The sequence below is a fragment of the Syngnathus acus genome, chromosome 10, assembly GCF_901709675.1.
Source record: "Syngnathus acus chromosome 10, fSynAcu1.2, whole genome shotgun sequence".
In the NCBI taxonomy this organism is placed as follows: Eukaryota; Metazoa; Chordata; class Actinopteri; order Syngnathiformes; family Syngnathidae; genus Syngnathus; species Syngnathus acus.
The window spans coordinates 18,316,634-18,341,149 of NC_051095.1; the positions used below are offsets into that span (position 1 = coordinate 18,316,634).

The 24,516-nt window shown below is 39.3% G+C and overlaps 2 protein-coding genes across 6 annotated transcripts; one reads left to right on the forward strand and one right to left on the reverse strand.

Moving 5' to 3' along the window:
* The first annotated feature begins 1,779 nt into the window (after positions 1-1,779).
* neil3 (nei-like DNA glycosylase 3) lies at positions 1,780-16,839 on the forward strand. 4 transcript variants are annotated; one of them, XM_037262012.1, is made up of 11 exons: positions 1,780-1,980; positions 2,058-2,170; positions 3,432-3,572; positions 3,725-3,938; positions 4,236-4,310; positions 4,952-5,118; positions 6,504-6,685; positions 7,074-7,311; positions 8,173-8,347; positions 8,564-8,678; positions 13,009-16,839. In XM_037262012.1, exons 1-11 carry the CDS (start codon positions 1,876-1,878, stop codon positions 13,095-13,097), a joined length of 1,614 nt encoding a protein of 537 aa, XP_037117907.1. In that variant the 5' UTR covers positions 1,780-1,875; the 3' UTR covers positions 13,098-16,839. The 4 variants fall into 4 exon arrangements, with proteins under 4 accessions (XP_037117907.1, XP_037117908.1, XP_037117909.1 ...); XM_037262013.1 differs by having other exon boundaries at positions 6,519-6,685; XM_037262014.1 differs by lacking the exon at positions 13,009-16,839 and having other exon boundaries at positions 8,564-8,912.
* On the reverse strand, positions 8,916-19,030 carry aga (aspartylglucosaminidase). 2 transcript variants are annotated; one of them, XM_037262018.1, is made up of 9 exons: positions 18,736-19,030; positions 14,983-15,136; positions 14,794-14,906; positions 12,207-12,319; positions 11,495-11,600; positions 11,330-11,405; positions 11,149-11,256; positions 9,878-10,011; positions 8,916-9,080 (listed from the first exon to the last, which is right to left on the reverse strand). In XM_037262018.1, the coding sequence occupies exons 1-9, from the start codon at positions 18,842-18,844 to the stop codon at positions 8,986-8,988; spliced, it is 1,008 nt and encodes a 335-aa protein (XP_037117913.1). In that variant the 5' UTR covers positions 18,845-19,030; the 3' UTR covers positions 8,916-8,985. The 2 variants fall into 2 exon arrangements, with proteins under 2 accessions (XP_037117913.1, XP_037117911.1); XM_037262016.1 differs by having other exon boundaries at positions 8,984-9,086.
* Positions 19,031-24,516: the final 5,486 nt, after the last annotated feature.

The following is a 24,516-nucleotide window of genomic DNA, read 5'->3' on the forward strand; positions in this document are numbered from 1 at the left end:
GCAATGGGGATGGAGGGGGACACACGTTCCGTTTATCAATTGACAATCTTTAAACAACAAACGGGAGATAGCTCGCTCCCGGTTAATGGAGACAGCAACACTGCCTCCCCGCGGATGGGAAAGGGATCGTCTTTCAACACGTGACTAATATGTGGCAACGCGTGTCTACGTGTATGTGTGTGCATTAAAACCCTAACAAATTCAACTTTGAAACCGTAACCCTCGTTTAAATCCCAACCCTAGTCTGAAACATTATTTCAGGGTTTTAAACAGGCTTCGAACTAAGGTCAGGGTTTCAAACTAGGGTTGCCAACTTGGGTTAGATTTTCAAACGAGGGTTCGGGTTTCAAAGTAGGATTTCAAATTTGGGTCAGGGTTTCAAACGAGGGTTAGTTTTTCGACGGAGGGTTATGGTTTCAAACTAGGGTTAGGGTTTTGAAGTAGGGTTTCAAATTAGGGTTTCTACTAGAAACTTTCTAGGTAAGGTTTCAAACTAGGATTAGGGTTTCAAACATGGGTTAGGGTTTTCAAACATGGGTTAGGGTCTCAAAGTAGGGTTTCTAAATAGTGTTAGGGATTCGAAGTAGGGTTTCAAACTAAAATCAGGGTTTCAAACTATACACGTATAGGCATACACAAATCCCAGTTCCAATGCCTGCATAAGCTCAGGCTCACCCCTGAGAGGGCATGTGACATAATTGTGGCATATGTTGTTCTCCATAATATTGGAATTATTAGAGGAGAGCAGCACCCTGCCATACAAATAAATGACTCTGAGAATGAGCATCTCATCCTTTCTGATGTGCAGGATGAACCTAATCGCACAAAATAATTTTGATTTAAAAAATAAAGGCACATGCACATGTGATGTGGTTCTTCTTTATTCCCTAAGAGTACAAAAGCAACAGTCAGGATTTGTAATATAGTTCCAACCATAAATATATTTGACTAGATATTCACCATGACAATGCACCCACCTCAACCGGCGTTTCAGTAATAGAATTTCCAGGTCTGTTTTAGCAATCTGCCGATCCAGGTACACCCTTTCTTTTTTGTTATTTTTAATTGTTGTCATGAGGTGCACCCTGTAGAACTCCTTAACCGATAACTGGGAAACATCAGCCTCTTTAGGCTGAGGGCCAGCTCCTCAACCTCTGTCAGAGGTGGTGGTGGCGGCCCTCCACTCGTTTTTCGGGCCTCTGCCTTTCTGTTGGCTGAGCAGAACTCAATGTTTGTTTTGAAATAGTATTTTAATAAGTGTTGGTGTAGGCTACAGCATCATATTTTAAATTACTTCAATAGGTACAAAATATAAATTTGTTTGTGTAAAGTGTTAATGCACGAAGTATAGAATTCACTGAGAAGACATTGGAAAACAACATTTTGTTTGTGGTTTAAATTATTTGAAGTAGCCACTGAATTCATATTTTAGTTTAAATTAATACTGAGTGTGTTTAATAGCCTAAGTCCATTTAAAACAATGAAATTAAAATAAAGCAAGGTGCATGCAGGTGGATGTTCTGGAACCGGATACTCAAAGTCTCCCATCTCAGAGTAAGTCAACTCAAAGTTCAGGGATAGACTCAGTGTATGTTGAACCTGCTTTCTGGAATACCCCCTGGACTTTATGTATTTATTTGTATAATTGATTACGTAGTTGGTTAGTCTTTCAGGGAGGGAACCGTTTGCACCACACTCCAGTCCAGATGGTGGCGGTAATGCTCAGTGAAAGCTGGTAGCCACCCGCCATTAAACACCAAAAAAGAAAAAGACAAAACTACTACGCATGCACCAATTTGAATAAGTGGCGGGGAAGACAATATCGCAAGTCTCATGGTACTTGCTAACAATTAGCATTTCATTAGTGAAAAAAAGATGGTGGAAGGTCCTGGATGTACATTAAACGGCGAGAGGATAAGCGCGAGGGTACAGAAAGGACAAAGAGTCAAAGAGATGCGAGGCAGCATGTTCACAACGAAGGTATGGTAAAAATCTGTGCAACTCGACCATAACGTCTCTGTCGTGTATAGTCCGTAGTGACGTTCGTGTGTTTGCAGGGATTCAAGCAGGAAATAAACCACGCCATCCAAAGGCTCAAAGGGTGTCAGTACACCGGCGTCGACACCTTGGGGAAGGAGCTCTTCTTGTATTTTGGCACTAACGCGTTGAGGTATGACGTTAAATGAATGTGATTAGGCAGTGGTTCTAATCATTCGTGTCCAAAGTGGCACTGTAACACAGTGACAAACAGTGCGAAGGTGTCGTTTTTCTATTATGTAAATTTAACAGACAAATGATTAGGTACAACAATGTACTTTATCAAGTGATCGACTTGCTCATCTCATGGACCTTGGACACGTCAGTCAGGTCTTTAAACATACCTTTTAAAGAATACAAACCCATGTATGAAAAAAATCAACGCATTGAGGAAAGCAAGAGCAACGGACAAGAAAAAAATATTGCAGTTTCGAGTTAAAAAAAAATCTTGTTTTTTTTTTTATTGCTATTTATGATGCAATTAGTTGAAAAGATGTTTTTTTTTTTTTTTTTTTTTTACCAAACAGAACCAATAAAATGAACCTGTATTAAAATAAAAAGTATCCGAGTTATTATATCTAATTGTTTTGGTTTCATAGGTTAGTATTATGTTAAAATAAAGGTAAATGAATTAATATGGAACGGTTTATTTTTTTTACCTACTTTGACTTTGATTTGCAGTCTTTTAAGCATTCACTATGACAGCGCCACAATTTTCTACCAAACAAGTTTGTACCGTAAGTCATGTCTGATTACAACAATAATACAAATAAATCGGTGGGTTTATTACTTCAATGTTTCATGTTTCATAAAACAATCATATGTAAACATGCGGACTGCACGTCTCAAGCACTGAACTTATCTAGATGGAAACTGAGAAAAAAATGGATGAATTGGATAAAAATAACCATATAATTTATATCAGTTTATTCAAAAACAGATGCCAATATTTTGAAGGGACAGTGCAGTCAGCACAAACAAATGAATTATGTTTCGCTTACTGGTGGTCTGGTCCATGATGTCAGAAAATAGGCAACTGGTTTTTTTTTAACATTGGTTTCCAAAGTGAAAGGTGTTTTTTTTTTTGTTTGTTTTTTTGACTGAACACAGATAATCTTGGATGCACCCACCTCTTTTTTTTTTTTAACAGAGCTATATTTTATATTATATTAAACTTTAATGGGGAGCTCGAGGACCAGAGCTGGACCTCCCCTGATCTAATAAAACCCAATATAAGAGCTTTATCAAAAGAAACTTGCCTCCACAAAGAAAATAATGCTCACTTTTGATTGACACTCTGCCATGGTGACTCTGCAAAAGCCGTTTCCCTGCTTATATCACTTGTTAAATATTTGCTTTCATACTCTTCACTAAAACTGTGAGTCCTCTATTAGAGTCCACTTTGGCATGAACGGCTCGATGCGAATCAACGGCGCTCAGAAGAAACATAGCGTTGGCAGCGGCTCCGTCCCCGTGCTCGAAATCCACCTGGACAACGACAAAGTGTGCTTCTTTGACAGTACGGTGGAATTGAGGTAAGCCCAATATCAGACTGGATTGAGGTTCCATGAGTTCACCTTGGGTAGCAAACCCCGTCCAGTGAGCGTGCACCAAGTGATTTAAACTCAGTGTAAGTACGCACGTGTGCTTGTGTTCAAGTGTATGTGGAATTTTTGTGTTATCACAGGTTGAGTGGTGACTGCGAGAAGCGTGTGCAAGCCCTTCAGTCCCTGGACGTGTGCTCGCCCGTGTTCATCCCCTCGCGCTCGGCCGAGGCGGTGAGACGCCACGGCAGCAGGATGCTCTGTGACGTCCTCCTGGACCAGGCCGTCATGCCGGGAGTGGGGAACATCATTAAAAACGAGGCTCTTTTCGATGCGGGCCTACACCCGGCCGTGAAGGTATGGATGATGGATGGTGCGCAGCCGAAAATGGTGGTTTGGGAAGTGAGACAAACAGAGACTCTTTGTAACTTTCTGGTATTTTATTGAGTGATGTGTTTCAGTGTGGGGGGGCTAAGACACAAACTGAATCATTCGGAGATTTGATATGATTTCAAATATAAATATTATTTAGAAATGTCGTATTAAAAAAACTGGAAAATGTAGAATACTGTACAGGGATCCCATTTGGTCCGCGGGCCGGTCTTTGGACATGCCTGTGTTACACATAACTCACTGGGGTTGTGCCGTCCTCAGGTGGAGCAGCTGTCGGACGAGCAGCTTCACCATTTGGTAAAGATGACGCGTGATTTCACTCTTCTCTTTTACAAGGTGAGATGACACTCCCTTGCTAGTGTTACATTTTTGGTGTATTTTTTAAAATCAAATTTTTTATTTTCAAATATTTTATACCTTTTGTTTTTTGCGTATTTTGTAATGTTTTATACAAATTTGAGCATAAGATGACATATATAATGGATTATTTTATCCATTATATATGTATATTTGTGTATTCTGTCTACAACCCATGTTTGTTTCCGCATAAAAATTATCAAAGAAACATTTACATATATCTTCGCTTTTTGGTGAATATGTAGTGTTTTTTTTTTTTTTTTTTTTAAATAAAAAAACCATTTACTATTTTTCTCATGTATTTACAAATACCTCAAATGTGTGTATTTTAGCTAGTATTTTTTGTCTATCTTTTGTATTTCTGGCAATTTTTTCCACCTAAAAGTTAGACTGGAGTTCTAATCCTAAACCCCAAATTTATGATGAACATATCTTACAGTTTAAAAATAAACATGCCACATTCTTTAGAACATTTTTGGGTAAGCTGACAATTTCTGTAACCCGTAGATAGCTTGTTTGCAATTGATGATTTAGTCAATATGCTGTCTATATAACTTGAACATGCTGATGGCGTCATCTGGCATTTTTACACACTACCCTCTCCTCTTTGTCTCTGCCAGTGTCGCAAGTCTGGCTCTGCGCTGAGCACACACTACAAAGTATACAAACGTCCACGTTGCGGCCGCTGCTCTGGCGCTGTCACCGTCTGTCGTCTCGGTGACAACGCCAGGATGACGTACTTCTGCGAGCGCTGTCAAAAGTGTGACACCACCAGCATCTACATCAGGTGGGAACTAAACATTGTTGTTTGGGTCCCGAATAAAGTGACTGGTCAATGTGGGATTTTAATTAGTTTGCTTAAATAATGGTTTTCTTAGAATAATTTGTTTCGCCTCAGAGTTGCGTTTTGGTGGTAAACTACCTTCCACGCTCAAAGAGCTTCCTTACACATACAGTTGGCTCAAAATTAATCCACTTGGGGTCAAAAAGGGACCGATCCACTACTTGGGCCAATTTGACCCAAACTTAGTTGATTATTTGTTTGTTTTTTTCCATTCTTGCCACAAAACAACAGGATAGTTAGAAGCTTGTGTTTTATAACTACACATAGTTAAAATACTACTTCAGTCAGCTATGGAACCATTTTTCTGTCTTCAACAAAGCTTTTCGGATAGAAGGTTTCAGCTCCGAGAAGCCATCTTTTGCAAGCAGATGGGCTTGGTGGGGAGCAGGGAAGTGTTTCCAGCGCCACCAATGTGCGTGTTCAGTGTATGTTTGCCAGACAGCGCTTGGGCTCAACACCTCCTGGCTGGTGTTTGTGCGAGGCTTAGCGAGGGCTCCCCGCCGAAAGCCCTTCAAACACATTACACAGCTGACAGATCAATCTGCGAGGGAAGTTTGCTGTCAGCAGCCATCAGCACGACTTTATCCTTCATCCATCTCTCCGTCCATCCTCACCATGATTGGCGGCCTTCTTGTCAAACATAGAGGAGCTTCATGTTGCGGCACTTACATTTAAATGCACGCCGCCTGCTACTGGTGTTGCCTTGCCAGCTGTTACAAGTGTAAATGTTTAGTTGGCTTCCTCCTGCAGTTTGTGTATCATTTTCTGGGTGGTGGCTTGGGTTGGTACTTTTTTTCCATTTTGCAGTATTTTTCAATATTCCCGTGGTAGTATATTTACAAAATTCTATGTGGCCCGTGAAAGCAAATCAAGCATGCCTATGATGCTTGCTAAGCTCTGTACCAACATTTCAAATTGTCTCATGTACTAAATAATGATAAGTTTACAAACCCCGTTATGACAGTAACTTGAATATTTCAAGAAACTATCAAAGTCAAAGACAAAGTCTGCTTTATTGTCAATTTCTTCACCTGTCAAGACACACAAAGAGATCGAAATTACGTTCCCACTATCCCACTATGATTTTTGACTTCCGATTTCAAAAATATTCATCAATAGTCAAATCAGTACATAACATACTGTATGTGAAATAATATTCCATTCCTTACATTTGTGTTTCCTATTAAGTGAAAAAAAACATTTTTGTATTATTCTAGTTTTTCTTGAAATTATTACTGATATTTCTGTCTTATTAACTAGTATATACAAGAAATAAGTACAGTAAAATAAAACTGTTGTTTTTTTAAATGGCAACGTTTTATTTTGAGGTCTCATGTTCGCAGTCAACTTCCTGTCAGAAACACCTTGATTAGCTGGGCAAGCAGCGGGGGAGCAGCCAATGAGAATGTGGCAAAGAGGGAGGAAGAGGACTGGACATGTCACCTGTGCACACTCCTGAACCGGCCCGCCGCCAAAAGCTGCGACGCCTGCCTCACTCCCAGAGCTCCGGGTAAAAGTCTTGTTAGTTTGTGTAATAAATCGTTTTTATTTTATTTTTTTTAATTTGATTTGTTTATTTCGGCAAGTACATAATCAACACTTATTTCAATTTCATTTCACATTTTGTTTTACATGACTTGATGTATATATATTTGTTTTAGCAGTATCACACTCGTGTTGAATTTAACAGTGATCATTTTGATCACTATATAATATTATATTTTGCTAGCATTTCATGTTTCAAGTTTGGATGCTTTGAAATGGCCCAAAGGGAAAAGTTGTGAGACTGCTGGACATGACAATGTGGTCTAATATTGTCATAAAAGTGTGCATTTAACAAGCTATGTTTTGAGGGGCGCTTCTGAATAAATATGAAATGTCTCTCGCTTCCTCTGCAGTCCACAGAGAGGACGCCCCTGCGCCCTGCTCCACCGATCTGGTGCGGTACGCCTGCACTGCCTTCACAAAACCCCGAGAGGAGCGCAAACTGAACTGGCGCTCCGCTTTCGGGACGTCCACCCTGCTTTTCTCTGATTTAAGTGAGGTGCCTGAGCTGTCTCACGGGGAAATGCCGGCCTCATCCAGTCGGCCGTGCAAGAAAATGAGAATTGATGGCAGTCCCTCTAACAAGTTGGGGTGAGTGACTCGCTCATGAATAACAATAATAAAAGCTTCCCAAGTCCGAGGGTACTCAACTTTTATTTTCAGGTTATTCCCACTCTAACGAGACAAGTTTCATCTCCTCCTTTAGTGCACACACAACACTAACAACACATCACGGTCCCGCCGGACCCCCTCACTTGCATCACATGTGCATCAAAGTCACAATATTAAGAGAATAAAATTGGATTTTTTTTTTCTCTGTACCATTTATCCTCATTTGGGTAATTTTGAACTTATTAGAATTGTCATAGTAATGCGAGAATAGTGTTTTTTTTTTTTTAAAAAACATGGCATCTCACAAGAACAAAATCATAATCTTAAATCAAAGTTGTAATTACATATATGAGTAATTTGCTTTTCCAAGAGGAAAGTGCCATTTCAGGAAAATAGTTTTACTTAAAAAACTCGCGCTGTTACAAGAAAAAAATAATATACAGTGGCCACTTGGTATTTGCGGGGGTAAGGACCATGCTGGCCTGCAAATAGCAAAACTATGCAAATAATTGATGATGATTATAATTGCACTGGAATTAGAAAAACATCTTTAAAAAGCAGGAATATACCACCAAAATTCCACACATTTGTTTTGGCTTGCCTTAAAAATTCTAAAGAATATTTAAAAATATTAGATAAATATGGGGGGGGGGGATCCATGACTATCTGGGGCTCAACTGTATTTTGTGAAAAAGCCGTCAATCTCTGAGAAATAAAGCTTTTTTATTTCTGGAGAAAACACTACAATTTAGAAAGAATAAAATCACTATTGAGTAAAAAGACTCCATCCTGCAAAAAAAGTATTTTATTATTTTATAGCTGTTTTCTCTCTTCTATTAGTGCGCACACAACTGCAGGAATGGAGCGCAGCCCCTCCAGCCCCAGCACCCCACCTTTGTGTGCATCCCACGGTCGCCCAGCTCTCCTGCGAGTGGTCCACAAGGACGGTGACAATAAAGGACGACGGTTTTACGCCTGCACACTTCCCCGCGAGGCAAAATGCAACTTCTTTCAGGTGAGAAGTCACACTCCTTGTGTCTGCACATTTTGCTGACACTAAGGATTAGTATTAGTTCTATTATCTATTTGGGAGGGGGGGGACTCTTCTAGATGTTTTTCTTGAATAAATCAGTTTTTTATACCAAATAAGCTCCCCCCGCACTTTTTTATTTTATTTATTTTTTTAAATTGCAACATCACAATTCAGCAAGTTTGTGTTTTGTTTTTCCAGTGGGCTGACTTGCATTTTCCCTTCTGTCACCATGGCAAACGATGCGTTGTGAGGACTGTGCTCAAGCTGGGACCCAACAACGGCCGTGACTTCTACACCTGCGGCTTCCAAAAGGGTAAACAGTGCGATTATTTTCAGTGGGCAGAGGGCGGACCTGGCCGTTCTATCCTGCCAGGCTGTTAGCATTAATTTAGGGCTAAATTATGTTTAATTCATGACAAAGAAACACATTAAAGTACCATACTTTCAAAAAGGATGATATTGTATCTAACGCATAAATGTGTATTTACTTTTCTTCTCTATAATGTGTTATAAAGATTTTATATATTTATTAAAGACACCAAACAAAGCCTTTCGTCACAATTGTTACTTTATTGTTGACAATTTCTCTTCAAACCTTTGGGTTAAAAAAAAAAAATATTTTAAAAACAGTCCACCGACTTTATAAGTGGTACATCTGACTCGCTGTCAGACACCATGTAGTGAAACTTCAATAAGCCTGGCACCTTGTTACAAGCTGCACCTTTTTAAAAAGAGCAAAAGCAAATCATTGGTTTGTTGTTAGGGAATAAAAAAACAAGTAATCTTGCTCAACATCTTTTTTGTGCCTGTCCCTTAAACAGCTGAACTATTGGGTTGTCAATTACATTCACACGTACTTAATGAATCCTCTGGGGATGTTTCATATGGATTTTCGTTGGATGTTTTGGTGAGTGATGGAAAAGTTATCTTTGTAGCCTCTGGGTTTTTGTCTTTCTGCTATTCACATTTGAAACAGTTCTGAGGCACATTTTCATGTTTTATGCACTCTTGGCTTCAAATTGTAATATATGTATTCCATTTTAAGGCTTTCAAGTGATTCAGAATCAAGTTTTGGACTCTGGATATGCCCAACAAAGTCGACTTAAAAATAGCTGCAGGTTTTCAACAATAATATGACTTGTTCATAAGCCACAGTGTCTTCCTGGTAGATACATTGTGGCTGATGAACAAATGAGATCGTCAGTATGTCCTGATCAGACTAAATTACAATGTTTATGCATCACCCTAGGTACTTGTGTTTATTTTACCAACAAAACAGTTAACACTGTTGCCCCAGTCAAACACATTCCTCAAGTTCCCTTCAACACAGCTGGCATTATGAAGTACATTTTCCATCGCTCACTTATCTTGAAAATGTAACCAATCTTATATTAGTTCTACTTTTAAAGCCAACAATTTGTTGAATATTGTCTCTCAGGTAAGTAATAATCACGTTTGGCATTCTGGCACATTTAGTGACATCCATGTGTGTAAGTGAATCCAAACACTCACCATAATGGCCTGTTGCGTTAGCACAGATGATCGCCCCAAAAAAGTCAGCGTAATGCCTCTTAATCCTGGAAATGGCCATCTTGCAGGCTGCCGAGGGATCCGTCCCGGCCCTCATCAGCTCTACCGCCAAGTAACTGTCGGCAGTGTGGAATTGGACAGGCGTCAGGCCAACTAATGAGCGCTTGTCATGGCCACTAAGCGGGCTGTCTCTGTAAGCCTGGGGTGCATCGCTGTCCCTCAAGGCGGAACACTCTACACTCTTCATAGGACAAAATAATGTACTCCTAGGTCAGTTTTCTGCAATTTCAAGAAGAAAACTGCAGTTTTGACAAAAAGTCACAATGTTACATGAAAAGTTCTTCAAAAACGTCTACAAGAAAAAGGTAATATGACGAAAACGTGATCTTTTAAGATAGTCGCAGATAAGAAACACAGTAGCCCTTGAGTGCCTTGAAAGGCGCCTTACAAATAAAATGTATTATTATTAGTAGTAGTCAGTAGTAGTCAAGGCTTTCTGCAAATAGTAACGTTTTGAGAATAAAGCTGTATTTCCTTAAGAAAAAAAGCTGTCATCTTGAGAAAAAATACAAATTATTTTCTTAAAGTAAAAAAGTCAATCTTATAGGAATTAAGTTGTTTTCTTGTACACAATGTTCTAATCTTACAATAAATATATTTTTGAACAAAACTAATGTACGTGAATTCACTGTATCCCCCCAACAAAATTTGTAATACTAAAAAAAATAGTATTCATAACCTGACTACTTTTGGATAGTTATGCTTGCACAGCAACATTGGAAAGCTTACAAAAATGCATTTTCAAATAAATAAAGATGTTCCTTTTTTTTTTCTTTCTTGAACTTAAAAGCCACAATCTTGAGAGGGAAAAACCCCCCCATCCATCCATCTATCTGCCAAATCAATTCTTGTTCCCGAGGGTCGCGGGCGTGCTCGAGCCTATCCAAGCCGACTTCGGGCAGCAGGCAGGGGACACCCTGAACTGGTTGCCAGCCAATTGCAGGCCACACAGGGACGAACAATCATCCGCACTCACACCTACGGGCAATTTTGAGTGCTCTATTGGCCTACCACGTATAATTGTGGGACGTGAGAGGAAACCAGAGCACCCAGAGGAAACCCACGCAAGCATGGGTAGAACGTGCAAACTCCCGGAAAAGAAAAATCTCATGGAAAAAAGTGAAATCATAGGAACTTGAACTAAACACAAATGTTACTGCTATACTAGCAGCATAAAAGCACAGAGGAGCTACCTGGGCAGAAAGCGCATCATGAGGTCCCCATCTCCAGTAGCGGCGGCAGCTCCTGCCAAGCTGTCAGCGTATGCTCCCGCACCCACTACAGGAGAGTCTCCAACTCGACTGTGTGTTGACATACAAAATGCCTGGACATGTATATTTGCCACTGAAGTCACAATAATTCACAAAGTCCTACCCTGGAACTTTATGAGTGAGCCCATTCGTGGACGTCCCTGCTGCCACGTGGCCGTATTGATCAAACGCGATTATACCTGGTAAAAAAACAACAACAATTGTACATTACTAAATTGGAGGCAATCTGAAATGATCATCCAGCTCATGCAAATCCATAAAAACCCACCTATGGTGTCGTGGGAGCGAATATTAGTAGGAAGGTGCTTTTTTGATTGCAGCTGCACTTGGGGTTTGTAGGGAGGACACGATTTGGATGGGTTGGGAAAAACATTCTGAGGAAAAAACAGGATTTGAATTATTTATATACGTTCATTTTTTATTTTTTTTAAATAGTTAAGAATGTGACTTACTGAATACATATGTTTACTTAAAAAGGCCCTAGAATAAGTTAGGTAGATTAGAAAAATAGCCACCAAAATATTTCACATTTCATCAGAAACGAGATCAGCCTTGTGCCAATGATAATATAAAATCATATATGCCTATAATTAATCTTAGCTCCTTTAAGAAAGAAACATTGTCTCTTAGCAAACCTAATTTGCTAAAAAAAGCAAAACAAAAAAGATATATACTATATCAAAACTCATTACAAACAGTACACGCACACAAATAACATTGATATATATATAGTATATATATATATATATTTATATATATATATATATATAAACATAAACAAGTGAGTTAAGTACTTTCTTGGTGCTATACTTAGAAGGTCAGGATGAATCAAACCAATGAAACAAAAACCTTCTAACCCTAACAAGCCATTTTCTTCCCACAAATAACAATTATTAGCATGCCAGTCGAGTTCGCTGCTCAATATCTTTTTGTAGCAGCATGCCCGGAGCAAACACTGATGAACATACTGGCACACTTACCTTTCGGTAATTAGGTTGGCAGTTGTCCTTCAGCCACTGTGTAAAAATATCCAGCGACTTGACGGTGGTCAGGTCCTCAGCGATGAAGCCCATGTTTTCTGCGAACACTGTCGCTGCAAAAAAAGACGACATATGGCCTTCTTAGAATTTGTTGACACAAGAGCCAATTTTACAGCCCTAATTTGCTCTCGTAGCAAAATGTAATCGCAACTGAGGAGCCAGACACGGTCCATCCAACAGGCGTTAACATGCGTCGGATGAAACCGGAGCACTCAATAGATGCCTTCAGGTTGCTTTAAATTGGTTTAGGAATAAATTTCACCCAGGGTGGCTTCGAACACCAATTTAATCACAAAATGTAGGATAATGAACGCTCATGAGAGCCTCTGCCCATTTTGTGCCGTTCACTTTTTTATTTTCAGGTCAATTTTGGCTATGTTGAATCCAAATCAGTCAAATTTGCTAGGGGGCGATTCATATTTGTTTATGCCATTTTGATCCCACCTTCATGTTAACATCAAATAATGCAATCCTTAAAAATGTCCATGCGGACTACTAGCTTTCAAGTTTGTCCAACATTCAATTCAAAACCAACTCTGGTGAGTGACGTCGGCGTTACCGGCGGCTGTAAAGTTATCTGGCTGTTAACTTACTAATCTGTTATTGCGTTTGCTTTTTTAGGCTACACCGATTCATTACATTGTGTTGGCGGGTGTAGATGACACGTGCTGTTGTGGTACACATTACACTTTTAGTGAAACAATCCCAAACTTTAGCCAATTTGTCTTTTTCCTTTTTCCAGACTCGCCGCTAACACGCCAACCGAATTCTTCACAAAATGGTTCATGCGGCTGCAGTAACGTTGGTCCACCTGGAAAGATGAAGCTTTGAGGTAGTGGTCTTTAATTGAGTCCGTTTTTGTAATAGAATTATTCAGCTTAGTCTATGGATTGTTAAATAGTACTTCTTTATCATTCAGTTGTGTTACATTTTTGGCTTCGTGTTTTTCCACATATTTACTATATTTATGACCTTATATTCGTTAAAGACTACGATGCATTCTAACTTGGAGAACCCCAGTACTGCTTTTTGAGTTTCCCACCAGACGGCAATACTTTTTACCCCATTCGGAACATACAGAAGAATTTCATACCATTTTACGGTTTATACAAGGGCACGTCATGACTGAAATGATTACTGTCGCTCTTTATTTCAACTAATGGTATGCACTCCCATTATCCGAGAAAATACGACACCTAATCAGTCACTCCATTGGCAAGCAAAGATGGCCGTGACAATATGCTCCAATTTAAATCGAGTGCTGTAATGTTATTGGAGTGATTGGTTGTCGTGGGGAATATCTGCGACACTGGTGGGATTTTCCCCGACACATAACTGAGGCTTCACAGAGTTAAATTGTCTGAGGGGGACACAAACCAAAGAGAAAATATCTCGTTAGTGGCAGTTCTCCTGGAGAAAATGCCTTAACGATGGCAGGAGGTCAAAGAAGAAATGTCCAGACTGACTTGGAAGTGGAATATACGCATGCAGGAGAGCATTTCTCAAATATGCGTAACATTGAAGATCACACCTGATGATTTGGCTGTTGTTTTAACTACACGGAACCTACAATATGGACGGATCCGACAGCTGAAAGAGAGAAGGAAAAACATCGCCTGGTCTGATGGGTCTCCATTTCTGCTGACACGTGATTAGTGTCAGAATGCGGTGGAAGCAACATGAAAGCATGCATCCGTCCTGCCTTGTAACGAATTGCTTTCATCCATAAGATGTTTTCTTTGCTCTCTGAGTAACAACTAGATTTAGAAGCTACAACCTTCCCCTGTGTATTGTTACTGACCACAAACATCACGCTTACTTCGAGCTGGATATGGCTCTATGTGGTTTAAATTAAGATTTCATGTCATGGTTAGAAGTTCAGATGATGGTGCCAAGTCCGAGTTAGGGTTCCAAATTAGGATTTCAAATGAATTAATTCAAATTATGATAATAATTGATAATGTTTTTAATCCAGTCTAAGGGTTTTCCAATTTGTGTTTTATGGTTAGGGTTTCAAGCAGGGTTCAGTGTTTCAAGTTGAAGTTTTAGGTGAAATTCAGGGTTAGGGTTTCAAAACAGGCTTTTTGTATCTGTTTTTAGTCATGTTAGTCATTTAAATGATCCTTTCAATACAAGATTAGTGTTTCGAATTAGGGTTTCAAGTTTAGGTTTGGGTTTCAATTTAGGATTAGGGTGTCAAGTTCAGGTTTTTGATATGATGTTTTAATCCTGCTTTCAAATTAGGATTTCAAGATAGGGTTAAGGTTTTAAATTACAGTTTCAGATTTCACTCGAGGGTTAGTGTTCCAAATTAAGGTTTGAAGTCTTGTTTAGGGTTTCAATTTAGGGTTAGGGAATAATTTTAAGGTTTTGAAATCTATATAGTGTTAGGGGTTAGAAATCAAGATTTCAAGACAGCGTTAAAACTTTCTAAGATGGGTAGTGTACATATTGAAAATTGCTTTCTATGCAAATTGGAGTTGGAAGTGCGTCTCAGGTGGTAAATTTCACACTCTGATTGTTATACCTGATTCTCCCACCAGCATAGTGTGCTTTGTGTGCTCCATCACAGCTCTTGCAACGCCGATGGCGTTCTTGATCCTCCTCAGGTCGGCCACGGCGCCCACCTCCATCGTGTTACTACTCATACAGACGCGGTTAAAAGTTTCGCTCCCTTACTCTCTGGAATATACAGTATACATATATCTTTTTTTACCCATTCATAATCATTGCATCCAGCGTAGTTTCACCGCTCTCGTCTGGGCTCCCACCGTAGCCCACACTTCCGTCGCATTGCTCCTTTTGACAGCGCTTGCACCCAGCCTCCACAGCGTCCAATACCGAGCCACCGGACTGTAGGGCCGCCCACGCTGGACAGGGAACACAAACACATAACACTTTGATTGTTACTAGTGAATCCAGACAATTGTTTCTCATTACATTACAATTGTTTGAAGATATGTAATTGCTGAAAACGTGTAAAGACTGAGATGCAGCTTGCAACCAAGTATGACACTCTCAAGGCACTTACATTTTGGATGGATCAGTTTTGAAGCCAGCATATTGGTCATTGTTAGTGGAAATCACCTGTCATCGTAAATCCATATTTCAAGTGGAGCTTCTAGTATTGTCTGTGCACCTTTCTTTTTCTTCTTGGGCATAGGCTCATGTTTAATGCTCAGAGAGAAAAAAACCCTCTCCGAATACGTCTGTTTATTTTACTCATTTTGCAAGCATGTGGATTTACAATGGCAGCTTGAAATGTATCAAGAGTCAGTTATAGACGGATGTAATAGAGATATTTTACAGCCTCTGCAAATAAATAAACCCTAAGTACTTTAAGTTTTTTTGTTCAATTGTGCGGCACGGTCTAATGTGGCCAACAGACCTAGAGCAACTCAGTGCTTAGGGACCACTGGGATAAAGGAACAGTATTGTGCTCGTATCTGTCTACATGTGCTGCTTCACCATTTGTGCTCAACTATCTGTTCCTTGATAATAATGTTATCCACTAAATTGCTATTTGTTGTGAAGTTGAGTCACCTGTCACCAAATAGTGCTCATAACGCAAGTTTAAAGTCAAATCACTTGTTTTTCAAGGGACCACTGTATACAAACACAAATCTCAACGAATAAATATTCTTGTAATATAACTACTATTTTGCCAGAATATTATATGTATTTTTTCTTATTCATTTTTAGCTTAAAAATCTGCCTGATCACAGACACAATTTGTGCTCACAAAAATTATTCTTGCTTTTGTTCTCTCACACTTGATGGCTGGGCAGGTAGTACAGAACACAACAATTTGTATCCAAGCGATTCAAAAGCTATAGCTTTAAATTCACTCCTTCAACCGGGCACACATCCGCAGATACCAAATTGCTGTCACAAGAAAATATGATGTAACTCGGTGGCAAACATCTTCTGTCGTCATTATTTTTTTATGCTTCCCTATGTCCACGTGTGTGGGGGTAGGGCTTCTTGTTGCGCCATGCCCAGTGTTGCACTGATGTTTTAACAGAAACTTTAGAGTACAGCAAAATCCCAAGGCCGACAAGTTGCGCTTACTATAAGATACCAGTAGCACACAGCGAGTCAATTTGCCCGCTTTCACACCATCAGCTTCAGGAGGCTCGGGAGAAAAATGATGTACAGCCGATAAATTAAAGAGTTTCCATCTATCAAGCACGGGAGATTTTTTCCAGTTAACTCCCATCTTGTCCAGATTTCATCTGTCAGAGCAGCTACGTGGAGCGCACCTGGCGGAAAGCCGCCTTGACAGATAAAATTCCGAGTAAATGCGAAAGTGTTTTCACTTCCAATCTACGACTTTCTGGTGCATCATCCTCGACACACAACCCAATGGAGCGAGGGCAGACCCTCCCTGGGTTGGCAGTTATGAGTCCCACTCGGTTTCAAACGCAGTCGCTGATGCTTAAGTTTCACATTATCACCAGATAACATACCAGCTATGGATTTGAGTCGAGATCAAATCTCAACTCTCAAAAATCCTTATGAGACCCCTTAAAATCTGCCTTTTTTTGCGACAAAATGTCATTTATAAAAAAAACCCCACTTTTCTCCCTCCATTGTCATTTAGTGTTAATGTGCTTAAAATTCCTCAATATACATTCTTTTAGTTGTTCTGGTAATCTACTTTTGATTTTTTAGCTGTTGTATTTGCAAATGCATCTGGGTCCCGCGCCTTTGCTTGTGTGAAGTACTTAAGTAGTCCTGTGAACGAAATGTGCTGTATTGCCTTTAAAAATTGTACAAAAACTATGCCCATTGTTGTGGATATCTGTTCTGCAACTACTGCAAACCTTTGGTTGAGGTTATTGCAGCCAAATTCATTAAATCCTAGGGTTCACTTATTGTTTTCCCCCACCCTGTCCTTTGAATGTTTGTGTGTGCGCGCGCGTGTGTGTGTGTGTGTGTATATATATAAGTGCAGGGGTCACCAACCTTTCTTAAACTGAGAGCTACTTCCTGGGTACTGATTAAGGCAAAGGGCTACCAGTTTGACACACAATTCTGAAATAGCCAATTTGCTCAATTTGGCTTTCACTATGTGGTATTATTGTCATTTCCAGTTCACGTGTAAGTGTGATTTTAACAAGAATAGCAAAAATACAGTCAAACCTTGGTTTTTGACCACAATCCGTTCCAGGAGGCGGTTCGAGAAGCGAATTGGTCGATATCCGAATATATTTTTCCCATTACAAATAATGGAAAAAATCTTAATCCGTTTTAAGACAAAAAAAACCCCGCCTTATTTAAGCATTTTTTCATTTGCGCATATTTGTCCGATCGCGCAACTGCAGCGCACCGTCGAACCCGCAACCGTAGCGCGTCGCCCACCGCGCAACTGCACCGCGCTGGTCGCATTATTGTGACAGAGCCGTCGCTGAAATTTACAAAATATTTTTAAAGTCCTGATGTACTTTCCAAAATTTAAGTGGACCTAAGTGCGCAGGGAGCTTAATTTTGTCCGATCACGCTACTGCAGCGCACCGCCGAACGCGCAACAGTATCGCGTCACCGACCGCGCAACTGCACCGCGCTGGTCGCATTATTGTGACAGAGCCATCGGTAAAATTTAGAAAATATTTTTAAAGTCCTGATGTACTTTCCAAAATTTAAGTGGACCTCAGTGCGCAGGGAGCTTAATTTGGTCCGATCGCGCAACCGCAGCGCGCCGGGCGCTCACTGTCGCGTTGCTTTAAGAGCGTCTTTGTGTTTTAGGATGGCTTTACTGCTCCCACTTGCTTTCTTTGGAGGCATGATTAGGGGTTAATACAATCCTCAAAGTAACAAAAATACAATAACAACGGAGTCAGTCGGGATCCGGGCCGCGCGGTCGGGTTTCTCGGGTTCTCCCGGCTCATCTCGCGAGGTTCAACCTCCGAATTTTGTTCGACCACCGAAGCAAAGAAATCTCGATTGTTTTTGTTCGAATTCCGATTCGTTCGAGAACCAGGACGTTCGAAAACCAGGGTTTGACTGTAAAATAAATAGATGCAGTTCACTGACAAGTGCCGCTATTTGAGCTAATTTTAGAACAGTCCTGCGGGCGACTCATGCAGTCCTCACGGGGACCTGGTTACCCCTGATATAGTGCATAACATATCTGCCCCCTAACCCACACGCACACACGCCTCTTACCAAATCAAACATAAATTGGAACTGTATTATACTGAGACAACACATTTTGATTTAAAACAACGTTATTTGATTTTGAAAACCAGGTGTCACGCGCTCGTCCCAACGCGCTTTCTACTGTAATTCATAGAAAGTGGCGAAATTAAAAACCAAAGAGCGGTTGGCTTGATTTAGTCTTAAATCTTAGTCGTAGTCTAAGTCTTAGTCTAAATCTTAGTTGAAAGGCGAGCTTCACCGCAGTTCTTTTCGAGTGTTTGCTGTTTTGACTGCAGTCAAAAAAATAAATAAAAGAAATATGAAATACCTGCAGCCGTCGCATTTTTGAAGCTCCATGTAGTGATAACCAGTGGTAGCGAGGCTTGTCCAAGCGCGAGCAGGCATATTAAAGAGAAAAGCAGCAGAGATGTCGGCATTCTGACCTTAAAACACCTCACTCGACTATTTAATTTTGTCAATTCATGCTCAACCGACAGAATAGTTTGCTTCACCTCTAATTTCAAATAAATTATGTTGCGCTAATAATAATAATGAAGTGCCAAAATTTGGTTTTGCAGAGAAACATCACGAGTTACTTCCTGATCACGTCACATGTTTGACAGGCATATTCTTAAAGGAGCCGTGCCGTAAACTTGTCAAAAATAGTAAACAGGACCATGGCATAATTTGGTGGAAATTTCGGGGGATTATGCAGTTTGTACTTACGTTTTCAAAATAAATTCAACAAAACCAAACACAAGTGGCTTTATTATTGTCTAATACAGTGTAAGATGTTTTAAAACTAGATGATTTGATTAAAATGGTAAACTGATGCAGGAGAAAAGGCTGAAAGAACTAGCAAAAACTTTCAGTGAGATATTCGAATACTAAAAATCTCTTAGTTACAGTAAACTCCCTCAGTTATATTGTGGTATATTTTTTATTGTCTAATAAAATTCTTGCCTCAGATCCCTGGGATTAATTGTAACTAACACTTTTTTAATTTACAAATTCCTACTCAGATGACATCATTAACTGGTAAAACTTCTCAAAGAAAAAGTTATTTTGAGCCTAGAAATGGAAAATAATTTAATGTAATCATTATGAATATTTTTTTTACGCTTTGCATACTCCCCTTCCTGGCCTAACCATGTATTCCTGACATGTTTTTGGTTTGGTTTCAAAGACGCAATATCAGATGAATTTCAGGGTTTTGACATGTCAATTCTGTGATTAACAGTCAACCTGTCAATCACAATTGACCTCACCTCTTGCCAGCTGTCGTTACTCCTAAAGAAATAAAAAACAATAGCATTTTTATTTGTTACATTGTTATGTTCACCCTTCCTATGTGGGAGATTTTCTATTCATAACATCCATTGCATTGACAGCATTAGCATTAATTAGCATTGTAGCTATGGAACCAGTGGGTTCCCCTGGGCTTTTTCAATTGGAATGCTTCATACAGGTGATATCATGGCTACATGCTCATTATTGACTTGCAGATTGGCTCAGAGTGTTCTGGTTTAAGGCGGTCGGGATCGAAACTGCGGAGGAACAGCTCGGGGCCGGGCCTTTGTGGCGTTCCTCTCTCTAGGGGGTCTTCGTTTTTAGTGCACAGAAGCCTCAGGCGGATGTCTTGGCTTGGGATGCTCTGTTTGTGCTTGGCAAATATCAACAGGCGGACTTGTTGCTGGCCGTTTGTCAGTCTGCTGTCTTTGATGGCACATTGGGATTATACCAGTGAGTGCAAAAAAAAAAGTGTAGTGGAACGTATGGTGACGTAGGAAAGCAGTATGCACACATCTTTGTCCTGGCTACTCAAGGTACGGGACTCGGGAATTGCTTGGTTAAATGTTAAGAAAAACTTGACTTGACTTTGAACTTAAATACTTGTCTTGTCATTAAATCTTGCCTATATACATTTGAAAATCCACATTTTCAATATATCTGATCATTATTTTGATTTTTTGTTTCTTGTGCAGGGGCCGCATCAGTATCATGCAGAATCTGAAGATTAAAATGGCAGCCAAGGATTATGCATTTGATACAATCGTGAAAAAGTGTAGAGTAAGTATACAATAACAAAGTGCTTAAAGTACAAGTATCTGAGCAAAATAACCTTGATAGAAATTAGACCAGTCAACTTGTGGAATACGACAAGAGTAAACTTAAGCAAACCTCATCAAAAACAGACAATTCCAATTCCAAAGACGTTGAACTGGTCACCAGTCAGCTGCAGAGCACACATAGAAAAACAACCGATATTATTATGATTATTATTAACAATATTACTACTACTACTAATAATGATAATAACATTTTACCATTTTAATGATATTAACCCGCAAAGCCAACATTCTTTCAGTTTCTCCCCCAGTGAGAATGTTTACTGTGACTGAGTAAATCAAATATGCAGTGCTGAGAAACTTTTTGGCACAAATGTGCTAACACGGCACTCCACCGCCTTCACACCACATGCTCATCCAGATCCCCCCCCCTCCCCCCCACACATATCTCCTCAAAATAGCGTCTCTCCCGCCATGGGCCTCAAAGAGACAAGTGGATGGGCTACAATGACTTCCTCACAGCAAACAAGATCAAAAAGTAACAGCAAGCAGGCGGGTAGGGGGGGACTACTAACAATGTGGTCTGACCTTGAGGAGGCGCCTTTACATTATTCATACCATGCATACAATTTTCTCTGATATTTTATTCATTGTTCTTTTTTACTTTTAAACAAAATGCAGTCTTACAGATTGCGAGAAGAGAAAACAGATGAGAGTGCAGCGACTTAAACAACATCACCACTTTGAAGTGATTACTTCAATAATCACTCACAAGCTGCTTGCTTATTTATTTTGTGCTGCAGAGATGAATCGGTATAGGTGAAAAGAAAACTAGTTGAAACATTTAACTGACTGGCAAATTTGATGAAAATGCAAAAATTACAAAGAATGTCAAAATATTTTGAATAAATAAAATGTAATGGAACAGAAATACACATATATTAGAATGTTTTTAAAAACATTAGGAAACTCATTAACATAAATAAAAAATAAGATCAAACAATAAAACAATAAAAGAATATACATTTATAAAATACAAATACAAAAGTACACAAAATACAAATATGTGAAGAATGTAAAACTATTGTTAAAAAAGGCAGACTTTACCCTGAACTGGTCGTCAGCCACTCGCAGGGCACATAATATATCAATAAAAAATGTGAAATGAAATAAACATCCTAAGAAGGAAGAAAGGAAGAAATAGTCTGTGGGGACTCATTCGAGTTCAGAGAAGAACGTGACCCAAATCTATCAGGCGTCACTTGGGAAAAAAGAACTCCTTTCTGACGTTTATGACAACATTGTGGGAATCATTATGTTAGTTTGTCTTTCAAGGGCAACCAAGAAATTCCAGTGAGCGTGTAAAATTATCGTGTTCCTCTTTTCTCTGTCACGTGGTGTTGACAAATACCTGAGCTAGCGTTTTGTTGAAAGCGGCCTTCTTTGTTTAATCAAGGTCTGGTTTAATGAAATGACATTTAAACATTCATCATTGCAATGCATCCATTTTTTAGTACAGCTTGCGCCTATCCTGTCAGAGAAGAGAGCACATAAATAGTATATAAACTGACTCCGGGCTAAAGGCAGACCACACCCTGGACTGGATATTCACAGGGCACCACCTTACTAAGAACCCAAACATCAACGAAACAAACAAAGTATGAATGGATTAAGAATACTATTTAATAACGACTAGTATAAACATTGTTTTGTCACGCTTAAGACAACATGATTCTGGTTCGTATTACATCTCGACTTAATTCTGCGTTTTTCCATTTTGGTGTCATGCAAGGTACTAGCCCAGCTCGCTGTCAGACATGGCGGATTAACAACAGATTAGCGCAGCGCCCGCGGGGAAGTTCAGTCACGTGTGTGCCGCCATATCACTGGGAGGGAAACGTCAGAAAAATGACAAGTCATAAAAAATGCATAGCCAATCAAGCACAGTGGCGTTGCAAAAACACGTTCAATGCTCGAAACGGGTGTTGAATGGCAGACTCGTGACTTTTCATTGACATGCAGTTTTATAGCCTGCTACACAATTTTGTAGTATGTCACGCCTTCAGTGTTGTTTTTCTTTTTTTTGGTAAAACAGAGGTACCCAAATAAAAGACTAGTCAAGAATTTGAAATAAAGGGTTGGTAATTTTGGCAGTGTTGTCAAGATACAAAAAATTCCAGGGGCAAATTCAATATAAAGCCGTTTTATCTCCAAATTCGATTAATTGAAATAAATCAAGACGTTTGGACTTGGAGTAAATTTCTTTGTATCCCAAAACATGTTATGTTCAATGACATCTGAAGACTCTAAATTGTACAATTGCGTCTTTGAAGCCTTTGATTTTGTGTTCATTGAGGAATTACCAAAGGACATATTTTGGAATATTTTTGGAATTAAATTACTCTGCAATGGATACACTAACATAATTAATAAAACGTCAAAACAATGTTTTTCTAAAGAATGCAAGATATATGGTTTTGTAAACAAAATGTAATTTGTCTTCTATGAACAAAGCATCACACAATTTATAGTTCAATGAATTTACGGTAATGTATTAGTTCTGGAAACATCAAAGACGATTTAAAAATCAGTTATAAATCAAATACCTGTTAAATATTTTTGGGAACATCAAAAAAAAGTTTGAGGCTTCTATAAATGTATTGTAGTATTAATCCTACATGATTTTTGGAAACATTCCATTGAACATATAATGTGTGGAGTGTGTGTGTGTGTGCGCGCGTGTGCGCGTGTGTGTTTTATAAACATCAAATATAATTTCATCAAACAGAAATGTTTATAAGTTTGTTTTTTGCTGAATGGCACACAACTCATATTGAGCTGCCTTGGTGGAGTTTTCTCTAAACTATTCAAAGCATGTTCTTCAACAATGTACAGATGCTCAGCTATTCTGAGCACCATTTATAATGTTCTTTGGCATCTTTTTGTCGACAACAGTTTGGTGATAAACGGGATTCTAAACATGTAGCTCCTTTCCAAAACAAGCAATTAAAATGTTGACATCAAGCGATTACTCTTCCTTATTTAATTGCTGATTTCATCCATTTGAAAAAAGCAAGACATACGCAAATCTCAGTGGCTCGATCTCAATGCAGTGGTGCTTCTGATCCAGAGGATGGGGCTGAAGCATTAACCACAGTGCTGCCGTGTTGCTGGCCGGGCACATGCCCTCCAGTGCTAATGATGCTGCTGCCTCTCTTTGGTCAGAAAATGAAATTCTAGCTCCCATCGAGACTGATAGATGAAATACATTTCCGAGTGGTCCAAAGTGCAACGGGAAGCCCGCTGAGGTGTCGGGAATCTTTCATTTTCACTATCACAACGGATGTCATACATGCTGGGATGCCATATTAAAAATGTATACTGTACTTACTGTGAATTTCATGAACTCAGTATAATTATGTAATAGGATACGCCAGCGATTCTCACTGAAGGTATTATAGAGCGTAAATACATGTTTGGGATCAAAGACAGTCTTGAGTATTCTTTTCATTGAATCTTATGCAACTGCAAATTATGCAACATACATTATACAGTACAATTCTATCTTTACAGATAAAAATACAAATGATTTTGTTCAACATCAAAGACAATTTAAAGTCTTCAATGATGTCTTGGTAAACATTAAAGGCCTAAAGGCATTTAAATCTTCACTAACTAAACTTTTTTAGACATACATGCAACAAAATTCCATAGAATGAACTAGTTCACACTTGTTAACAATGTGTTGCTGCGAGCTATTAATCTCAAAATATTGGCATTTCTGCATTGTTGCATTGTTGTTCACCTGGTATACAAACTCACATGGGTTTAGTTATTTGAAACAGCAGCTATGCGAGGCCGATCTGTCATCTTGCAAAGAAATTCCTAGCAGCAACTGTCAATGGACGCAACAATTGTGAAACCCTGTCATTGCTGATGATGTGAAAATTATGATGACTGACATTTATATGCATTAGTTATTTAGGAAAATCAGAGAAAAATAATTTGCATAATAATTGGAAACGCAGCGTATAGGTCAC